Genomic DNA, 23,143 nt, shown 5'->3' with positions numbered 1-23,143 from the left:
TAGTAGGAACGTAAAATGGTTCAGCCCCTGTGGAACACAGTATGGCCATTCCTCAAAAAAAGTTTAAAAATTACTCTGTAAATTCAGCAATCCTGCTTTTGGATATATCCAAAAGAATTGAAAGCAGGATCTTGAAGAGGAATTTGCATACCCATGTTGATAGCAGCACTATTCGTGATAATCAAGAGGTAGAAACAACCTAAGTGTGCATCTATGGATTAATGGATAAACAAAATACAGTATCTACATACAATGAAATATTACTGAGCCTTAAGGGAAATTCTGACACATGCTACAACATGGATGAATCTCGAGGATATTATGCTAAGTGAAATAAGCCAGTTATAATAAAAAGACCCTGGCCGGGCGCGGTGGCTCAAGCCTGTAATCCCAGCACTTTGGGAGGCCGAGGCGGGTGGATCACAAGGTCAGGAGATCGAGACCATCCTGGCTAACACGATGAAACCCCGTCTCTACTAAAAAATACAAAAAACTAGCCGGGCGAGGTGGCGGGCGCCTGTAGTCCCAGCTACTCGGGAGGCTGAGGCAGGAGAATGGTGTGAACCCAGGAGGCGGAGCTTGCAGTGAGCTGAGATCTGGCCAGTGCACTCCAGCTTGGGTGACAGAGCCAGACTCCGTCTCAAAAAAAAAAAAAAAAAAAAAAAAAAGACCCATACTATATGATTCCCCTTACATGAGGTATCTAAAGTAGTCAAATTCATAAAAACAGGAAATAGAATTGTTGCTTAATGGATATAGAGTTGCAGTTTGCAAGATGAAAAGTTCTAGAGATTGGTTGCACAACATGAATATTCTTAACACTACTGAACTATACACTCAGTGGTTAAGATGGTAAATTTTGCCCAGGCTCAGTGGCTCATTCCTGTAATCCCAACACTTTTGGGAGGCCAAGGCCAGAGGATTGCTTGAGCCCAGTTGTTCAAAACCAGCCTGGGCAACATAGCAAGACCCCTTTTAAAAAGATGGTAAATGTTACATGCTTTAAAAAAAATTAAAAAGGACTATAGGCTGAGCACAGTGGCTGATGCCTGTAATCAGCACTTTGGGAGGCCAGGGCAGGAGTATTGTTTGAGGCCACAAGTTCAAGACCAACCTGAGCAAGAAAATAAGACCCTGTCTACAAAAAAAAAATTTTTTTTAATTAGCTAGGCATGTTGGCACCCACCTGTAATCCTGGCTACTTAGGAGGCTAAGGCAGGAAGATTGTTTGAGCCCAGGAGTTAGAGACTTCAGTGAGCCATGATTGTGCCACTGCTTTCCAGACTGGGTGATAGAATGAGACCTTGTCTGAAAAAAATAAAAAGGACTTTAAACTTTTAGAAACAGGAAGCATATGTACATTTTTTACATTTTATACTGTCATGTAAGCCATGTTTCTAAATCAGGGGTATCCAAACTTTTGGCTTCCCTGGGCCAAATTGGAAGAATTGTCTTGGGCCATACATAAAATACACTAACGCTTAACTATAGCTGATAAGCTAAAAAAGTTCATGGATAAATCTCATAATGTTTTAAGAAAGTTTACGAATTTCTTGGGCCACATTCAAAACTGTTCTGGGCTGTGGGTTGGACAAGCTTATTCTGAATATTGAAAAAGATACTGATTTAAAAATTAGGCAGGTCAAAGGGGTTGAATCACAAGGTATCATGCAGAGGCATAGCATTTTGAGTTTGAGTATAATTTAATAGAAAATTAAATTCTATCCACAAAATTAATAACATAGGTAAAGGCACTGAGATGGGAGGGAGCAAGTCTTGAACAGTGGGCAATTGCCTAGGTTTTGCTTAGCTGGGACAGACGTGTGAGTAAGATTGAAGGAATGGGTCTACTTTATGAAGACTTTAATTATATGGCTAACAGCTTGGATTTCATGTCTAAGAAAATGAATGTCACAATTATAGCAATAATAAGAGCACTTCTTATGTGCTAAGTTAACACTGAGCTAAAGTGCTTTCCAGGGATTATCAAATGTACTTTTCTGAGCTTCCAGCAGGGAACATGCTCCACCTGCTTTTTCCTGTGTACAATTAATTGGCTCTTGGAGAAGGTGAAGGTAGTGAAAATAGGTTGTTGACATAATCCAGATATAAAATCGGAGGCATGAATAAAAAAAGACCATTCTGAAAATTGCACATTTGTAGACTTTATTAAAACTACTCCAAAATGAAATTGCACAAGTACAAACTTGTGTAATTAGGAAGATGATGTGCTGTTGACAGTAATGAAGGAAAAAAAGGAAATTCAGAAAATTATAGCAGTGCTTGACAGACTTTACAGCATTTCTTGTATTGGAGTGATATTCTGACAACAGAGGTACTATGAAATGGAAAGTGAGGAGAGGTGTAGTAACAGTTTATGGTTTATCAGTATTTTGGAGGGTGCCTATTTTTTGTAGAGATTCTGAATAAAGGTTTTACAATAATTAAGCAATACCTTATTTTGGTTCTCATTCTATTACGTGCTTCAGAATCTACAAAAATATCTGGAGTTAATTCTCTCTTACAGAGTTAACACCTCAGCAAAGTTATTTTGTTCTTTCATGATGAACATTATTAATATTTTTGTTTTGTTATCTTAACCTTAAGATGTGTGAGGGGATGAACACTGAAGGGTTACAGGAGCTGGGGGAAGGTCTGCTGTATGCTGTACCCCATTTTTCTCTGTAAAGTATCTTGATATCCTCAAAATCAATTCTAGTTTTCTTTCCTTTGCCCATCAAGGGAGTTAACCCTTGTGCAAGGCTACTGTCTGTCACCATTCTTTCATAGATTTTGGAAACTGATGTGTACATATACATGCATGGTCTGTGTCCAGCGTGAACCATCTATTTAAAAGGCATCTTTAAATAAAAGTACAGCTAAAGTGTTGGTGACTTCCTGTGTAATATTTTGATCTTATCCTTTACATACATAGGCATGATTAAATTTGCATCTCAGTGAATTTTTTGCATGTGTGCTTTTTCTTATGATTTTACTTTTGGAACGGTCTTAATAAAATGTGCAAATAAAAAATAAATGTTAAAATTCCATGGGATTTTTTTTTAATGGGAAAAATTTTTTTCTACTGGCTGTGATTAAAATTTGTTTACAGATATTCAGTTAAATTGGAACACACTAGGAAGTATAGAAAAATGTTTGGGTAGTATGTATAGTGTGGCATTGTTGTGTTAACTTATGTAAAAGCCAGTCTTTATTTTAAAATCCAACTCTGTAAGTTAATAGCATACTGTTTATTTTTTAAATGCTGAAAACATTGTTAAACTACTAATTTTTAAATATATTAGTTAGATTTTATTTTGCAAATGATTTGATTAACTTAATATGGGTTTAATTATGCTATAAAAATTGTATTTGCTTATTTTACTATCTTTCTAGTAGTATGTTTTAGCATATGTAAAAGCTTAAGCAAAATTATTGTCAGTCATTATTAAATGAAGAATGATAGCTACAAATAAAGATACTTTGAGAAAGGTACTTTCTGATGAGAAGTGATGTTTCAAATAAGCTGGAAAAACACGGTGGGATAGTTAACAGTTATTCCTCATCTCGTGTTTCACCTCTCTAATCATTCTGAATAGCAGTGCATTCATTTTTATCATTATTCTCATGTCTTACCTTCTGCTATATATAAAAAATAAGCCGTGTTTTCTTGCTTCTTCCAAACTATTAATAAAAGCAAAACAGAATGTGTTCAATCTAGATAATTTGCATGTTCTTTAAGTGTAGTATTTTGATATTTACTCTTAGGCTGATTTTTTTCCCTTGCCATCTAAAATGTTTGTTTCATTTTCCCCTACCCAATCAATGTATACACAGGGAAATCAAGCGTTTTAATGTTAAGAAGAATGAAACATTAGAAAGATATGTTTGAAAAAAGCAGGTACATCCTAAAAGCAAAATTTAGTTGTTTGGGATTCTGTTTTAGATTATCCACACAACTACTTCTTTCTATAGATATGGTTAATACAATGATATATGACTAAACCAGAATATTAAACTATCAGTGATGTTCACAGGTTTCATCAAAATAAGGGAAACTTCTTGGATGTATTTGTTTTCTGAACTATCATTTTGTCCCCTCATAACTAGTAACTCTCAGGAATTATATCTCCCTTTGCCAAGAGAAAAAAACCTGTCAATAGAGACAAGGTTTCACCACGTTGGCCAGGCTGGTCTCCAACTCCTGGCTTCAAGTGATCCACCCACCTCAGCCTCCCAAAGTGCTGGGTTTACAGGTGTGAGCCACCATGCCCAGCCCTACAACCAAGTGGTTTTTGACAAAGGGGACAGTAATACACAATGGGGTAAGGACATTCTCTTCAGTAAATCATGTTGGGAAAACTGGATAAACTGCAGAAGAAAATTAGACCCTTATCTCTCACCATATACAAAAAATTAACTTGGGTTTAAAAAAAAGTAGGACTTGAAAAAAAAGTAGGACTTGAAACTACTAGGAGAAAACAAGAAAAGCTATGTGACATTGATCTGCGCCATGACCTTAAAAGCACAGGCAACAAAAGCAAAAATAGACAGATGGGGTTATGTCAAATTAAAAAGATTCTGCACAGCAAAGGAAACAATCAGCAGAGTAAAGAGACAACCTGCTTACCGGATAGGAGAAAATATTTGCACACCATACATCTGATAAGGGGTTAATATCTAAAATATGTAAGGAACTCAACTCAATAGCAAGTAAACAACTTGGTTTTTAAATGTGCAAAAGACCTGAATAGACATTTCCCAAAGGAAGACGTAAATGGCCAACAGGTATATGAAAAAAGGCTTAATGTCACTAATCGTCAGGTAAATGCAAATCAAAACTACAATGAGATATCATCTCACTCCTGTTAGAATTGCTATTATCAAAAAGACGAAAGGTAAGTGTTGGAGAGGATGTGGAGAAAAGGGAACACACTGTTGGTGGGAATGTAAATTAGTATAGCCATTACAGAAAACAGTATGGAGGGTCCTCAAAAAATGAAAAAATAGAACTACCATATGATCCTGTAATCCCACTACTGAGTATATATCCAAAGGAAATGAAATCAGTATGTCAAAGAGATAACTGCACATAAACAGCAGTATTCACATTAGCCAAGATATGGAGTCAACCTAGGAATCCATCACCAGATGAAGGGCAAAGAAAATATGGTTTATATACATGGTGGAATGCTATTCAGGTATCAAAAAGCAAAATTCTGTTCTTTGCAATAACATGGATGAACCTAGAGGACACTGTGTTAAGTGAAATAAGCCAAGCACAGAAAGATAAGTGCTGCATGATCTCACCCAATATGTAAAACCTAAAAAGTATATCCCATAGAAGTAGAAAATAGAATGGTGGTTACCAGTGGCTGGGGTGGTTTGAGAAAATGACAGGATAGAAGAATGTTGGTCAAAGGATGTATAGTTAAGAGGAATAAGTTCAAGAAATCTGTTGTATAGCATGGTGACTGTGGTTAATGATGATATATTGAAAAATGCAAAGAGTAGTAAGTGTTCTCACCACAAAAATGACAACTATTTGAGGCAATGCAGGTGTTAATTAGCTACATTTAACCATTACACAGTGTATATATACTTCAAAACGTTATATTATACATAATACAATTTTATCTGTCAATTTAAAATAAACTATATGTATTTTTTTAAACCCACTTTTTTTTTTTTTTTTTTTTTTTGGAGACCGAGTTTTGCTCTGTCACCCAGGCTGGAGTGCAGTGGTGCAATCTCTACTCACTACAACCTCCGCCCCCTGGGTTCAAGCAGTTCTCCTGCCTCAGCCTCCCAAGTAGCTGGGATTACAGGTGCCCGCCACCACACCCAGCTAATTTTTGTATTATTACTACAGATGGGGTTTCACTGTGTTGGCCAGGCTGGTCTCAAACTCCTGACCTCAGGTGGTCCACCCGCCTCAGCCTCCTAAAGTGCTCGGATTACAGGCATGAGCCACCATGCCTGGCCAAAAACCCACTCTTTTATAGATAACAAGCAAAAATAAACACTTCTATATCAGAATTATGATCATTTTTGTCTTATATTTTAAACACTATCGGTACTGAGTGGTGAACCACTTGGGATATTTTGAGGTGAGCTTTGGTCCCTGTGCTTCATTCAAGGTCTAGGAAGAATAACATATGTATTTACATTATTATAGTGTGTTTTTTAAAAGTACAATATCTAAAAAAGAAATCCATATAGCCAGAAAAGTTTTTTGAAAAAAATTAATGAGAGGAGAGGTAGAATATGCCATGCAGGAGAATTAAAACCTGTGGTTTAAAAAAAAAAAGTTCAGAAAGATACTGATTAAGGGCCAATTCCAGGAGTCAGTTTGCCAGAGTTCTTCCTGGTTCTTCCTTTTATTCTCTGTGGCACCTTGAACACTAATTGCCTTATATGAACATGGATTCATGTGTGTATCTACCTCATGGATGTATTGTGAAGATTACATGAGATAATTCACATGAAAGGGCTTGGCATAGTGCCTGGCTCAGAGTAATTTGTAAGTAAGTATCAACTGTGATTATTATCATCATCTTGAGTAATGTGTGGAAAATGTTTATTTGGCTACTGTGCTTCGGAGACAGGATGATCCTTTGCAACTCAAGGGTATGTGTCTAAGTGTTTATTATTATGGCTGTTTACCATTTGATGCTTAAAGTAGAATCCCAGTTACCTGCTAATGGCTCATTTCAGGTTATAAATGGTGCTTATGTTTTGTATTTTCTAAAATTAAGATTTTCATATTGCTATGTGTACCAGAAATCACAGAATTCGAAATGAGAAAGAATCTGATTTTATAGCATTCAGAGAAAAATTTTAATAACGTATATAATTTTGTGTATATTTACTTGGTAAAAAATAAAATTGTAAAGTTAAATCAGCTTCACTGTCACCTTGGCAGATCTATGGGCTTTTAAATCTCTTGTGTCTTAGGTTTTTATTCGTATAGTTTTTCTGAGACCTAAAGTGAAAATATAAATAGTCATATGCTGTGTAACATTTCAGTCAGTGATGGCCCACCTGTGTAACAGTGGTACCATAAGGTTTTAATACTCTATTTTTACTGTACTTTTCTATTTTTAGGTACACAAATACTGTTGTGTTGCAGTAGCCTACAGTATTCAGTATATAACATGCTGTACAGGTTTGCAGCCTAGGAGCAGTAGGTTATACCATATAGCCAGGATGTGTAGTAGGGTTTACCAATAGGTCTGTTTAAGCGTGTTCTATGAATGTTCACACAATAACTAAATCACCCAACAATACATCTCAGAACATACTCCCATCAAGCAGTGCATGACTGTAAATAAGTACATGAAGTATAATAAAACTTTTTCCAAATTTTTCTCCAGCTAGAGATTTGCATCTAATTAATTTGGAAAGATTTGACTTTGACGTCTGGGAGTAACATACTTAAGTAGCTTTTTATTTTATTTATTTATTTATTTATTTTGAGACAGAGTCTCGCTCTTTAGCCCAGGCTAGAGTACAGTGGCGCCATCTTGGCTCACTGCAGCCTCTACCTCCTGGGGTCAAGCGATTCTTGTGCCTCAGCCACCCAAGAGGCTGGGATTACAGGCATGCACCACTACACCTGGCTAATTTTTGTATTTTTTTTTTTTTTTTTTCAGTAGAGACTGTTTCACCATGTTGACCAGGCTGGTCTTCAACTCCTGGCCTCAAGTGATCTGCCTGCCTTGGCCTCCCAAAGTGCTGGGATTACAGGCATGATCCACTGCACCCAGCCTAAATAGGATTTTTTAAAAATCTCCTTTCACAGGGCTGGAATGACTTTATTCACATTTAGATAGTTATGTTTAATACAGATTAAACTAAGCCAGTTTTTTAAAAGTGTAACCAGATATAGTACATTTTTATAGATGTTCTTAGGCAATCTTTCTGTTTTTTAAAGCACTTAATAGCCATGTGAATGTATTCTGTATTTGAGGAGAGTAAGGTCAAGTGTGACTATACCAGTTAAGAAATAGAACTGTAGTTCTGCTTTTTATTTTTTTTCTACAAAGCTTTTCTCAGAGAAAACAAAGATGGTTTAACTATATTGTCATTGATAGATTACTTCATTTATTCAGATTATATTTGAGGCCATACTGTTTATCAGCCACTAGTATGGGACTGCCAATGCAGGTATGAACAAGTAAGATAAGGCTATTGACTTCATAGTATTTACATTCTGTGAGAGATTATAGACAAGAAACAAGCAAACAAATAGGAAAATTTCAAACTGTAACAAATACTAGCAAGGAAATAATGTGATGTTATAGGGTACATGGTGTAAGAGTTTGGCCCCAGGCAGGCTACTTAGACTGATCAGAAAGAGCTTTTGTTAGGGTTTGATATTACTGGAGGATGGGAAGAAATTTGTCACATAGAGTTGACCTAAGAGATTTCAAATGTACAGAATAGCAAGAACAAAATGCCTACAATGCAAAAAATTTTGGTGTATTTGAGTTTGGATATTATTCTAAGCTTTGTATTAGAATATTTGTATTTAGGGTATAGCTAAGATGCTGCTGTTTCTGCTACATCAGAAGAGGTCTTATCCTCAGAGAATAGTTAAGACTAGAGGGTGACAGGACAAGCTTTTAGGAAAACCATTAATGAGTTTTTGGAGTATTTTATTTTATTTTATTTTGAGACAGAGTCTCGCTCTGTTGCCCAACCTGGAGTGCAGTGGCACAATCTTGGCTCACTGCAACCTCCACTTCCCAGGTTCAAGTGATTCTCCTGCCTCAGCCTCCCGAGTAGCTGGGACTACAGGCTTCCACTACCACACCCTACTAATTTTTGTATTTTTAGTAGAGATTGGGTTTCACCATGTTAGCCAGGCTGGTCTTGAACTCCTGACCTCAAATGATCCATCTACCTCAGTCTCCCAAAGTGCTGGGATTACAGGCGTGAGCCACCGCACCCAGCCATTGACAAATTTTAAGCAAAGGAATGGACATAATGTGTCTCTGGCTTCTCCGTGGAGGATGAATTACGCAGACTCAAGAATAGAAGCAGGAATCAGTGGTGTGCTGGAGTGGGCTGTAACTGGTTAGAATAATAGAAGAGGAAAAGTGGCGGGTATAGATGTAGGACACATAAGTTAACAGATGCTATTGGAGCTATAGGATGAGAGGAGGTAACCTAAAGGGAGAGAAGAGAGGAGGGTTCCTGATTGAACCTTGAAGTAGGACTGACCCCATAAATTGAAAATCCACATATAATTTCTGACTCCCCAAAAACTTAACTACTAATAACCTACTCTAGACTGGAAGCCTTACTGGTAACATAAATGGTTGATTAACACATTTTGTAGGTTATATGTGTAATATGCTGTATTCTTACAATAAAATAAGCTAGAGAAAATCAAATAGTAAGAAAATCATAAGAGAAAATATATGTACTATTCATTAAGTGGAAGTGGATCATCACAAAGATCTTCATGAACCTCATTGTCTTCACTGTGAGTAGGCAGAGGAAGAGGAGGAGAAAGAAGAGAGGTTGGTCTTGCTGTCTTGTGTAGGTGGTAGAAGTGGAAGAAAATCCACAAAGAAATGGACCCATGCAACTCAAATGCATGTTTTTCAAGGGTCAGCTGTACCTCAGCATTTAAAATTGAATAGAAAAGAGAAGCCAACATAAACTGAAAAAGAGAGGCTAAGAGATAACATACCTTGAGAGGGAAGAGTCCTGGAAGCCAAAAACAAAGTGTTAAATACTGCTGAGTTGAATAAAATGAGGAGCTACAGAAGTCACCTTTGGCTTTGGTTGAAGCACATTATGGGTGATTTTTTTTTTTACAGGTTTTTTTCCTGGAGGGACAGTCCCGTATGCATTTCAAGTAGTCTGAAGAGTGAATAAAAGATAAGGAAAAAAATAGCAAATATAGAGAAATATTTCAGGTTTTGCTATGAGAGAATAGAGAAATGGGTTGGCAGCCAGAGACCCTGTGGGGGTCAAGGAAAGGGTATGGGTTTTTAGTTTTAGACCATGAGAGATTCGGGGGGTAGACTTTAGGCTGTAGGCAGGAAAAGAAACTGACAGTATTGAAGGAGCCTGAGCTAATAGTCCTTGGGAAAGCAAGAGGAGACCAGATTCAGAACACAACAAGAGGGGGGCCTTTAATGGGAGGAAGGTCCTTTGTCCTTCATAATGGGAAGAAAAGTAGAGAATATGGGTATAGTTGAAGATAGGTTACAGATTTCTTGGAGGGAAGGTAAGAATATTCTTTTTGCTTCCATTTTCTTAAGTTTGAAACTAGATCTTTAGCAATGATGGAGGGAAGACAGTATTAGGATTTTGAGAACAGAAGTTATGAAATAGTTGTGTCAAGAGCATAAGTTTACTAAGGAAACACAGAGTGGGTTAGCATAGTGTTGAGTATCTATTTGAAGTTTGTGCTTCTCATCTTAAGTCAACCTGATTGTATGATTTTTCCTCCAATGTTTAGTTGCTCGTGTTCAGGCTGAAAACAAACAAACAAAACATGTCGTTTAACCAGGATTGGAGTTTTGTCAGATAAGTATAAAGAGGAAGATTCCACACTCTTTACCCCTAAGGTAGGATGGCTATGAGAAGGAAAACAGCCTCCATGAAAGTGAAGAGTAATGACTTAAGAGTTAGGACTCTAAAGCCAAATTGCTTGTGTTTAAATCCCCACCTCTCCTATTTACTAGCTGTATCGCATATCATTTCTATCCTTCAGTTTCCTTACTTGTAAATGTGAGTAATAGTGCCTACCACAAAGGATCAACTGGGATTAATTAAAATACACAAAGCACTCGGAACAGTTCCTAGTATTTAGTAAGTACACTGTAAGGTTAGAAGAGGTCTTATCCTCAGAGAATAATTAAGACTAGAAGGTGACAGGATGTGCAGAGGAAAGGCTAATGATCTGTTGAGCACATATCTGAAGTTTTCTAGAGTGTATACCATTTGAAAGTTGAGACAACAGTAAGAGCATGGGAGATTGGATCGGATTAGCGAAGTACAGAGCATCAGGTTTATAATGAGTGACAATAACCTATTTGTAAAATACTTAGTAAGTGTTGTCTTCCACCCTTTTTTTTTTTTTTTTTTTTTTTTTTTTGAGATGGAGTCTCACTCTGTCCCCAGGCTGGAGTGCAGTGGTGTAGTCTCGGCTCACTGCAACCTCCAACTCCATGGTTCAAGTGATTCTCCTACCTCAGCCTCCCCAGTAACTGGGATTACAGGCATGAACCACCACACCCAGCTAAGTTTTGTATTTTTAGTAGAGACAGGGTTTCACCATGTTGGCCAGGATGGTATTGATCTCCTGACCTCATGGTCTGCCTGCCTCACCCTCCCAAAGTGCTGGGATTACAGGTGTAAGCCACCATGCCCGGCCTCCATCCGTATTTTTAACACTCAAGGGAAGTTTCCAGCTTTCTGGAATGACTGGCTTTATGAATTGACTAAATAAATGATTGCTGAAGATTATTTAGTGACAGTGCCAATGTTGGAACCTAGAACTGTTGACCAAAATGAAATAGATTATTAATGTTACATCTGTTAGATGATAACAATTACTGAATGGTAATTTTTCATTCGTTAGAAAAGTTCAGAAAGAGCGTCTACTTATAGCCTTTTTATCCCGATGTTCTTTTCCATAATTAACAGCAGGGTTTTTTGCACCATTGCGTGGTGCTTACAATAATTCATTAATTTATATTCTTGGAATGTGCTAGAAACACTTAGTCCCCAGATGCTTCTTTAGAATTGAGTAATAGTGAATCTTTCTCTTTCAGCCCTCCCCCTGCCTTTCGTGGCAAAGGAAGGAGAGAAAGGGAAAATGCAGCTAGTTATAAGAAAACTAGCCAAAGTATCTTTGTGGTGTTATTCTGAAGTGAGGTCTACTCACTTTCTATCACCATTTAAAATGAACTTTAAAAATTGAGATGGTATGATGCAATATTTCATTTCTTATTTAAATTTTAGCTTTTTATGCTATAAAGTGTAAAAACAAATCTGTACTACCTACTAATTGTCATAGGGCATAACTTGCCCAGAGAAATCTACAGCTTTTATCTTTTTTCATAAACAGCTTTTTTGCTTTATTTTTATATTTGATATATGTTATATTTGTGAAACAAAGCATGACACTAAATTGTGTTTCATGACAATTCAGGTCCAATTTATCTGAGTTGTAACTTTGAAAGTATTTGCAAATAATTATCCAGTGAACTAAAGATCAAGTCAGAGAAACTATGATTAACAGCCCCTAAAAGAAAGATTACAAATGCAACTTTGATTTACTTGCATCACTTTAAACAAGCTAGAAGTTTTATTTTTATTTTTTTAAGTTTTCTGGTTATATTAAATAGTTTGTTGTTGTATTTTCTGGAAAGTAGCAAGTTATTGAGAGGAGGGAGTTAATTTCAAACAAAACAGCTCATTTGACAGAGATGATGTGAATGTTTGATATAAAGTTTAAGATGATAGAAATATTCTGTATCTTAACTGTAGTGAAGAATCTTGATTGTGGTGATGGTTTATGGGGGGGTGCATGCACTAGTCAGAACTCATCAAATATGTGTATTAAATATATACAGTTTCACAAAGCCATAAAACATGTTTGGCAATAATTCTACATTTTAACTTATGTTCACAGGACAATTCAAGATAGGTTAGTGAGTCCTCACTTTTCCAGTTTGCTGCCAAGAAATTCAGAGCCACATCTGATGCTTAATTTAATTAACTTACTACCCCTCATAATTAACATACTTGCTTGCTAGTGTTGTTTTGATTTCATAGGAAATAATGATGACAACTGTTTCTTGAGCATTTTCTATGTGCCAGGCACTCTGATAACTTTAGTATGTTACTTATTTAATTTTGACAACCATTCAAGTATAAGTATTTTCATCTCCTTTAATGGATAAGGAAAACTGGTTTGACAAAATTAAGCATGTTGCCCAAGGTCATACAACTGCTAAGTAAGTATTAGAGCTAGGATTTGGATTTAGGCCATCTTGACTTTAACTCCTGTTCTTGGAGGCCCTACCCTCTACTGCCTGTCTTTTCACTGCCTGGGGTTTCTGTGAAACACTGCTTTATTGAGTATGTGAATTTATTTTGTATTTATTCTGAAGAAGACGCATGGTATAAAGTTTGATACACTGTGGGGATACGTTATATTTGCGTTATGATCTAAGACAGTGATGTTTAAAGTGTGATATTCACAAACTTTGTTAAGAGACATGATGAAATAAGCACAGAGATAAAAGTAAACATTTGGAAACTTTTATAGCAATTTAATATTGCTGCAACAACTAAAGCACATGATTTTATATTTTAGAAAAGTATTGGTCAGTGATGGGTTGGGTGGAAATACTGATCTTTCACTACAGATACTTTGAGAAGTATTGACCTAAGCCATTATAAAATAAAATATGGGGGAGAATACCTGAGAACTGCAATTTGTATGTGTATATTGGATGAAAGGCTTAAGATGGTGTATCTTTACACTTCTCTTGTGACATATAATGAGTAATTTTATTTGCATTAAAGTCATTGGGGAATTACAACTAAATTTTCAGTCCTAGGATTTGACTATTGTATTAGTTTTCATGCTGCTGATAAAGACATACCTGAGACTGGGCAATTTACAGAAGAAAGAGGTTTAATCGGACTTAACAGTTCCACATGACTGGGGAAGCCTCACAATCATCATGGAAGGCAAGGAGCAGCAAATCACATCTTACATGGATGGCAGCAGGCAAAGAAAAAAAAAAAAAAAGCTTGTGCAGGAGAACTCCCCCTTATAATACCATCAGATCTCACCCACCACCATGAGAACACCATGGGAAAGACCTGCCCCCATGATCCAGTTACCTCCCACCAGGTCCCTCCCACAGCACGTGGAAATTCAAGATGAGATTTGGGTGGGACACAGCCAAACCCTATCAACCATCTTTTCACATGAAAAGTAATACTGCAGCTCTGCTGATGAAACTTCTGCAAAATGTCCCTTCTCATTTTTCAGTAATTTAAGATTTTGCTTTTAATATTCTGTGTTTTTGTGTGTCTTAAGCTATATGAACTGTTTTTAATCATACTTAAATATTTAGGAATTTATTGACTAAAAAAAAAAAAAGTAAGCAAGTTCAAATTAATTACCTGAACAAACTTTTTAGCTGTAGATGCATACAAGAGTTATAAACCTTACAAACTTAGCTGGTCATTATTAATTGGCTTTTTTATAGCAAATACGAAAAGATTATCTGAAGGATGTGTATGTTAAGATAATATTGCTTAAAAATTATGTTATTAGGCTGATAACCCCTATTTTCATTAATAGAAATTACTACTAAATTGCTTTGCAGGTTAATCTTCCTCATGCACTGAGTATTATATATCTTCAAAATGAATGCTATTTTATATCTTATTCTGGAAATCTTGCTAAGGAAAGAAAAAAATGTTCCTGCTGATAAAATGTATGCATGTGTTTTATTCCATCTACCACAAGTACATTCTTTCATTCATTGATTGGAATTTTGTTATTTTATACGAATTTTATGTGCTTTCAGAAAATCCAGTCAAGTTGATATTTTCCCTGAGTTTAATTTGGTTTTGCTATCCTTCTGATTTCTGAGAAACAGAACTAGAAATGTTTTAGGTTGTGTTCACTATAACCTTCATTCCGTATATGTTACTGTTAGTATTTAACTGTTTAATTAGCTATCAAAGTTCATGACTTGTTTAATGTGCTAGTCTTTTGTATCTAACATACCTACAGATATTGCTTTGTGTGTATGCTGTGTTTGTGTGTTTATGGTTAAATCTAGTATTTAAAAGTTTTAGAAACCATGGATTGATAATGAAATAGCTTGTATCATTTTTAATTTATTACCAGTCTTTATTATGTTTAAACACTTTGATCATGAGTCCAACTGTAGCCTCACTATTGTAAGTTATATGTTGTCCAGCATAGAGACATGTATAACACATAGTTCCTGCTCTCAAAGAACTTTCCTGGTACGAAAATTGCATAGCAAATCCTTCTATAAAACAAAAATTAATTTGATGTGCAAGGTTAAGATTATTTTGATTCACATATTAAGTTCCTATTTATTGTGAGTTCTTCACAGTACTTCACAATACTGCTTTATGTTTGATTTGCTGCTCTTAGTCCAAAGTATGAAGGGACAGTAGTGTGCCTCCCACCCCCCACCATATTCACCGGGGATATGTTCTAAGACCCCCGCTAATGGATGACTGAAACTGCAGATAGTACCAAACTCTGTAAATTCTGGGGTTTTTTTTCTATACATATATACCAATGATAAAGTTTAATTTACAAATTAGGCATAGTACTCTTGCGCTTTACAGCTATGATTAAGTAAAATAAGGGCACAAGCGCTGTGCTACCACAAGTCTGTAACCCACATAGCTACTAAGTGTTTAATGGGCAGTTGTCATCTGTAGCGTGGATACACTGTACAAAGGGAGGATTCACTTTGTTCTGCGAGAGGTTTTATCATGTTACTCAGAATGCTATGCAATTTAAAACTTACGAATTGTTTATTTCTGGAATTTTTCATGTAATATTTCCAGACTGTGATTGACTGAGGTTAACTGAAATCCCACAGACAGCAAAAATGTGGATGGGAGTGAGGAAGAAGTATTGTATGACTGTGTTTTTTCCCCCCCACATAAACTTTATATTAAGTCCCTTAGCATCAAATATCCAGTTTTAAAGAGAAAACTAGATTATCTTATTTTGTTCACTACTCTCACCGTCCCAATTGGGAATGAAAGTATCATGAGGTCAGGGATGTTCTTTCTAGTCAGCACCTAAACATAGTGCTTGGCACATGATACGCTGAAGCAAAATCATTTCATGTCAAATGAAATCACATTTAAGGTGATTACTCTCTCCAAAGATAGGATTTGGGACTTGTTTTTATTTTTGTGGATAAAATAATTGAAGTAGAGAATTGGGAAACTCATATTGCCTCTCTTTGGCACAACCTTAACCAAGGAAATTTTGATTTTATAAATCAAAAGATTTGTAGCTTTTTTCAGTACAAACAGATTTTACTCATTAGCTATATTCTCTAGTGGTTTTTAACCTTTTTGTTAAAAAAAATATTATTTGAGAACATTATGAAAGAAGTAGACGCTCCCCAATAAAATGTAAGACATGTAAATTTTACATGTAATTTAAGGTGATTCATATATTTTGAGCATGCAGTTCACCTGTTTAGAGTATATAATATAGGCTGGACACAGTGGCTCACACCTGTAATGTCAGCTCTTTGGGAGGCCAACACAGGCGGATCACAAGGTCAGGAGTTTGAGACCAGCCTGGCCAGCATGGTGAAACACCGTCTATACTAAAAATACAAAATTAGCCGGTGCATGGTTCCAGGCGCCTGTAATCCCAGTTATTCGGGAGGCTGAGGCAGGAAAATTGCTTGAGTCCAAGAGACGGAGGTTGTAGTGAGCCAAGGTGGCGCCACTGCACTCCATCACTCCAGCCTGGGTGACAGAGTGAGACTCTGTCTCAAAAACAAACAAACTGTATGTGTGTGTGTGTGTGGCGTGTGTGTGTGTGTGTGTGTATGTATATATATATGTATACACACACATATTTATAAAATATGATGGTATTCAATATATTCAGAGTTGTGAAACCATCACTACAATCAATTTTAAGACATTTTTGTCATCCCAGAAGGAAACCCTATATTCATTTTGAGTTCATTCTCCATTTCACACCAATTCCTCTTTTCTTCTTCTCCCCCCACGCTAATCAACCACTAATTTACTTTGTCTCTATAGGTTTTTCTATTCTTGACATTTCGTATAAATGGAATCATATACTATGTGGTCTTATGTCAGTGGTTTCTTTCATTTATAATGTTTTCAAGGTTCATGTGTGTTATAGCTTGTATCACTATTTCATTCTTTTTTATGACCAAATAATATTCCATTGTATTTTAGTTATTTGTGTGTCAGTTGATGAATATTTGGGTTATTTCTTCTTTTGGCTATTATGAATAATGCTTCTATGAGCATTCACACAAGTTTTTGAGTGGACATATATTTTCATTTCTCTTGTGTCTACACCATACCTAGGAGTGGAATTTCTGGCTTACAGTAATTCTATGTTGAACCTTGGAGAACTACTAGTAGACTGTTTTCCAAAGGAGCCATACCAATTTATGTTCCTCCAGCAGTGTATGAGCGTTCCAATTTCTACATGCCACACTTATTATCATCTATCTTTTTTCTTATAACCATCCTAGTAGGCGTGAAATATTCTTGTGGTTTTGATTTGTTTCCCTAATTATGTGGAGTGTCATTTTATGTACTTATAGACCATTTGTACATTTTCCTTTTAGAAATGTCCATTCACATCTGTTGCCTACTTTTGAATTATTTATCTTTTTATTATTGACTTTGAAGAGTTTTTTTACTATCTAAAGTCTCATCAGATTTATGGAGGATTTGTTTTCTCCCATTCTGTCAGTTGTCTTTTCACTTTCTTGATGTTCTTTGCAACACGAAAGTTTTACTTCTAATGAAGTCCAATTTATTTTTTCTTTCGTTGCTCGTGTTTTTGGTTTTCTATTTTATTTTATTTATTTTATTTCTTTGAGATAGAATCTCACTCTGTTGCCCAGGCTGGGGTGCAGTGGCGTGGTCTTGCTCACTGCAGCCTCGGACTCCTGGGTTCAAGTGATAGGCCTGCCTCAGCCTCCCGAGTAGCTGAGATTACAGGCATGAGCCACCACAACTGGCTGACTTTTATATTTTTAGTAGAGACAAGGTTTCACCATGTTGGCCAGCCTGGTCTTGAACTACTGACCTCGAGCGATCTGCCTGCCTCGGCCTCTCAAAGTGCTAGGATTATAGGCGTGAGCCACCATGCGTGGCTGTCAGTTTTATTTCTAAGAAGACTTTGCCTAGCCACAGGTCGCAAAGATTTAATCCTACATTTTCTTCTGAGTGTTTTATAGTTCTAGCTGTACATTTAGATCTCTGATCTATTTTAAAGTAACTTTTGTGTAGATGTGAAGGAGTCAACTTTGTTCTTTTGCACATGGAATATTCAGTTATCCCAAACTACTTGTTGGAAAGACTATTCTTACCTTGGTTGAATTGTGTTAGCATCCCCTAAGGCCCACTCTTAGACCTTCCTGTAGGTCCATGCACCCAGCTCTAAAGAAAGGTACCGAGTTAGTTAGAAGTCAGTTGGGATACCAGAAAAATTAAAGGGGAGCCACACTGGTTTTTAAGTAGAACCTTAATTAAATTCTTCCTATTACCCTAGATTATGTATTGCTTTATAACAAATTATCCCTGAACTCAGTGGCCTATAACAAAATCTTCTGTGGGTCTTGAATTTGAGAGACTTAGCTTATGTAATCGTGGCTTCAGGTTGCTCATGAAGTTACAGTCAGGATGCCATTTGGCGCCACAGTCAAATTAAGGCTTGGCTGAGGATGGAAGAGCTGCTTCCAAGGTGGCTCAATCACATGGCTGTACAGAAAGCTTTAGCTCCTTGTCACGAGACCTGCCTTCTCCATAGGGCTTCTTGAAAGTGTCTTCATGATGTGACAGCTAGCTCCCCCACAGAACTAATGATAAAAGAGTAAAGAGGAAACAAAAGTGCTTTTATAACCTGTTGGCCATTACACATTGTCTCTTCTACCCTATTCTTTTCATTAGAAATGAGTCACAAAGTTGACCCTAAGGTGCTGGGGGATTAGGCACCACTTTTTCAAAGAAATATCAAAGAATTTGTGGATTTGTTTTTTTCACTTTAATAGAGACAGAATCTTGCTGTGTCACACAGTCATATTTCACTGCAACCTTGATCTCTTGGGCTCAAGCTGTCTTCTCACTCAGCCTCCTGAGTAGCTGGGACTACAGGTGCCACCCTGCCTGGCTCATTTTTATTTTTATTTTTTTTAGAGACAGGATCTCACTGTATTGCCAGTGCTGGTCTTGAAACCTTGACCTTAGGCCATACTCCATCCTCCAGCTTCCCAAGTAGCTGGGATTACAGGTGTGAGCCGCTGTACTCAGCTTTGGACATACTTGAAACCACCACATGTTCTTGTCAGTTTTATTCAAAGTAAAGTCTAATTCTAACAGCTAATGGGCCTTCATATTAGATGCTCACTTACTACTTAATGAAATGATCTCCAAGTCATTCTTTTTTTTCTTTCTTCCCCTGTGTTCTTGATTCTTCCAATCTAACCAGACTTAGTGTATTTTAGGATCAAAACAAAGTAGAGGAGCATATATGTATATATATACACACACACACACACACACGCGTATCAGAAATGTTACGTAAACAAATATGACAGAGAAATAACATGATTTCTAAATTGAAGTAAGTATAAGAAAATTTTCTAAATTGAAATAAGTATGAGAAAATTTTACTTACTAAATTTTCACAGTCGTTTTTCCAATTCCTAGGAAGGAACACACAAGTAGTTATCTTTCAGGCTGTCTTTGAATACTTCCATGACCCTGAACACTAGCTGAGGAGAGTTTCAACCACTGCTAACAGTAAGAAACATTTTCAAGTTAGTCATTACCTTTGTAGTAAGATCATATGAACCCATTTTAATACTTTGTAACCTTGGTTCCTCCTGCAAACTCTTTTGTAGGTAATGACTTTACATGAGTTTGGAACTGGTCTCTAGTGGGAAGTTGTGGGAGGATGAACACAGAAGAGCTGGAGTTATTGAGTGACTCCAAATACAGAAACTATGTAGCCGCAATTGACAAAGCACTAAAGAATTTTGAATACTCCAGTGAATGGGCAGATTTGATATCAGCACTTGGAAAACTTAATAAGGTATGTCTGTATTATCCATTTCATAGAAGGAGTAAAAATTAGAAATCTGTGTTTGTACTTGTTAGATTTCTCTAAATCTTGAAGTAAGAAGGCAAAAACGTAAATGAACCTTAGATTACTGTTGGTAGTGCTGTTTTTCTTCATGAGTTGCATGCCTGTGTACTCAAGCACATTGTTAAGGCTTTGGAAGTTTTAATTCAAAGAAATAACAGTGCTTGAAAAATATAGTTATCGCCATGATTATTAGCTATAAAAACAAAAGAAAAGGAAATATGCTGACTGTGAGGGCTAGTAATTTTCCATAATGGAGCATCAGATATGGTGCTGGAATTCCTGGCAGCAAAATGAATTTCCTATAAATGGAAAGCAATAATTCCTGTGTTCTTTCCAAATGGTATATAGCAGAAGGAAACATTTTCTATCCTGGCAAGCTATAGTTATAATTCGGTACTTTTTACAGAGGCAATTATATACAAGCAGTTGCTTATGCCTTGCAGCTTGTCCTTGAGTAATTCTTCTTGACATGTCTGGTTTTTATTCCGTTATTGTTGTGGCATCATTGATCAACTTCTGGCTCTTCATTTTGACCTTTTTATTTTTTAAACATCAATTTTTTTCACCGCATACCCGTAGTTAAAGCTTTTTTTTTTTTAATTGTTATTGAATGAGAGTGCTTCTAAATATTAAAGGGCTTAGATAGGAAAGGAGTGGTCTTCCAAAAACTATTTTTTATTTTATTTGAGACAAGGTCTTACTCTTTCACCCAGGCTGAAGTCCAGTGGCATGATCATAGCTCATTGCAGACTCCTGGGCTCAAGGGATCCTCCCACCTCAGCCTTCTGAGTAGGTGGGACTGCAGGCATGCCACCATGCCTGGCTAGTTATTATTTTTGTTTTTTTAGAGACAGGATCTCGCTATGTTGACCAAGGTGCTCTTGAACTCTTGGCCTCAAGTGATCCTCCCACCTCAGCCTCCCAAAGTGCTGGGATTACAGGCATTAGCCACCACACCCAGCCTATCAAATAGCTTAACGTACAAATTAGGAAAGAAATTTGTCTTAAAATACATACTAAGATGTGCGGGGAAAAGAATACATATTGTTTTTCCTCTGCTTTCACACCTCAACAATCAATGCAGAAGACTTCTATAACCCTAAAACAAGTGATTTCTCCCTTACCAGCAAGCAAGCAGTTCTACAGTGGATACCAGCTAGATGTGCTGCAGTTCAATTTGGACACTATCTACCTGGAGATAGTATCAGATCCCACAGGTTGAGGGCTGAGCCTCATAAGACTGTCCCCCTCTTTTGATGCCAATCACAAGCCCCAGTTTGTTTTACCTGTGCTTCTGATCAACTGGCTATAAAGTTCCACAATCCTTTCTTTAGATTTAATTTGCTAGAGTGACTCACAGAACTTAAGGCACTGGTTCATTATAAAAGACATTACAAAGGATACAAGTGAAGAGATGCATAGGGTGAGGTCTGGGTGAAGGGATGTAGAACCTTCATGCCCTCTCCAGGAGCGCCACCCTCCAGGAACCTCCGCATGTGTTCAGCTGGCCCAGACGCTCTCTAATCATCCTTTCGGGCCTTTTGAGACTTCATTGGATAGGCATGATTGAAGCGTGAACAGCTGTGTAGAAATGTGTTAGGACATAAAAGATTTGATCTAATACTAACAGACAAAGTGGGGGAACCCAGCAAGACCCGTCTGTCAGATTTTTCTTGGCCTCTATGTACAGCATTCCTTCCTTCTGGGTATGGGGCAGGACCCTTTCTGAAATGGAGGTCTTTGACCCACAATGAGACCAAGTAGTCCAGAGAATTTTGTTATGGCCAGCTCTGAGATAGAAAGGTAGAGGAAGATTCCTGCCTTAGGGAGAAAAAGATGAGGAGAGGGCAGGAAAAAGAGAGAAATTGTTTTTTGAGGCCTGCTTCTGAGGCCCAAAGTTCCCCAATATTATAATAAGGGCTGTGGGAGTTATGAGCCAGGAACCATGGATGAAAACCTAGACACACTCTCACAGTACCACACCAGGATGCTAGTTTTCAACCTAATATAACAGATAATCACTTTGATATCATAAAAAGAAAAATTATCATTGTCAGTATGTCAAGGTTTTGTCTTAAAATTCGATTCAGAAGCTTCTGTTTGACATGTTAGAACTTCTAATATTTATCATTTGAAGTTTGAATAATTCTTTATTTCTTTACAACATCCACAAGAAATTCCATCTAAAAGTACAAATTTACTTAAAGGTAGTTAGGTTCTTTTTTTTCTAAAGTGTTCTGAAGAGTCTGTTTCTGAAGATATACTGGGAACTCTTTTTAAAGGCAAGTCATTAAATGATGGAAATTAATTTGCCTAACTAGGTACATAATTTTTTAGATTAATCAATATTCATGAAAATAGATTTCATGGTATCTAGATAACTCAAAGAAGAATACCCAAGTTGTCGATGAAACTTAGCCAAAATTGTGATGGAACAAGACAAGGATTGTGTGTGTGTGTGTGTGTGTGTGTGTGTGTGTGTACTCTTACATATACATATATATATACTCATATATACATATATATACACTCATATATGTACATACATATACACACACACACACATACACACTCTTATACTGCCTGTGGTCATTTCATATATTATGGCAAAAAAAATTCAATTACTTTTGCACCAACCTAATATTTCAACCTGTTTATTCCTCTGTAAAATAAGACTTTGTATATTTCTTTTAAATTCCAGTTCTAATATAGTCTATTGATTCTCAGTCTTCACTTTGTGACGTTCTGTCAATACGTGATTATAATATTGACTTCTAGGTTCAAACTAAAGGATTGCATTTATTATAAGGTCTTCTTTACTTAACTAATCTCCTTTGAGTGGTTGATAAGATAGGATCTGTGTACAGAAATTCTGCCCTGACCATTATTTCTAAGGAAATGTTATGGTTGAAATAAATAAAGCAAAAGTTGCTTTGTCCAGTTAGAAAAATCAGTTTATAAAAACAAATGGGCAGTGATAATCTCATGTAGATTTTCTTATAAGCATTAGAATTACTTGCTATAATTTGATATACTGGGACAATGGTTATACCTCTTCCAGGTAACTGTAAATATCTATTGTGAGGCCAGACTTTATTTCAAAGTAGTAAAAATAGGTTGAAGGCTGTAACATTCCACGTTCCAGCTGTCTTCTCACATCAAATATTAAAAATTTACCAAAAAAAAAACTAAAATGCCTCTCCTCTCCATAAATTT

General features: G+C 36.6%; 1 protein-coding gene across 6 annotated transcripts in view; it reads left to right on the top strand.

Annotated features, from left to right (window-relative positions):
* Positions 1-23,143, top strand: part of DOP1A (DOP1 leucine zipper like protein A) — a 103,409-nt gene that overhangs the window by 12,836 nt on the left and 67,430 nt on the right. For 4 of the 6 annotated variants that reach the window (XM_033235553.1, XM_033235552.1, XM_033235548.1 and 1 more), the window contains one exon: positions 19,683-19,873. In XM_033235553.1, the coding sequence (XP_033091444.1) occupies positions 19,736-19,873 (138 nt within the window). In that variant the 5' untranslated portion in view covers positions 19,683-19,735. Of the gene's footprint in view, positions 1-19,488; positions 19,582-19,682; positions 19,874-23,143 lie in introns of all 6 variants that reach the window. The other 2 variants (XM_033235554.1, XM_033235549.1) reach the window with 1 other exon arrangement.

The sequence above is a fragment of the Trachypithecus francoisi genome, unplaced genomic scaffold (genome assembly GCF_009764315.1).
Source record: "Trachypithecus francoisi isolate TF-2019V2 unplaced genomic scaffold, Tfra_2.0 Lachesis_group15, whole genome shotgun sequence".
NCBI lineage: Eukaryota > Metazoa > Chordata > Mammalia > Primates > Cercopithecidae > Trachypithecus > Trachypithecus francoisi.
The sequence above is the reverse complement of the archived record's forward strand: the minus strand, read 5'-3'. Positions and strand labels throughout refer to the sequence as shown.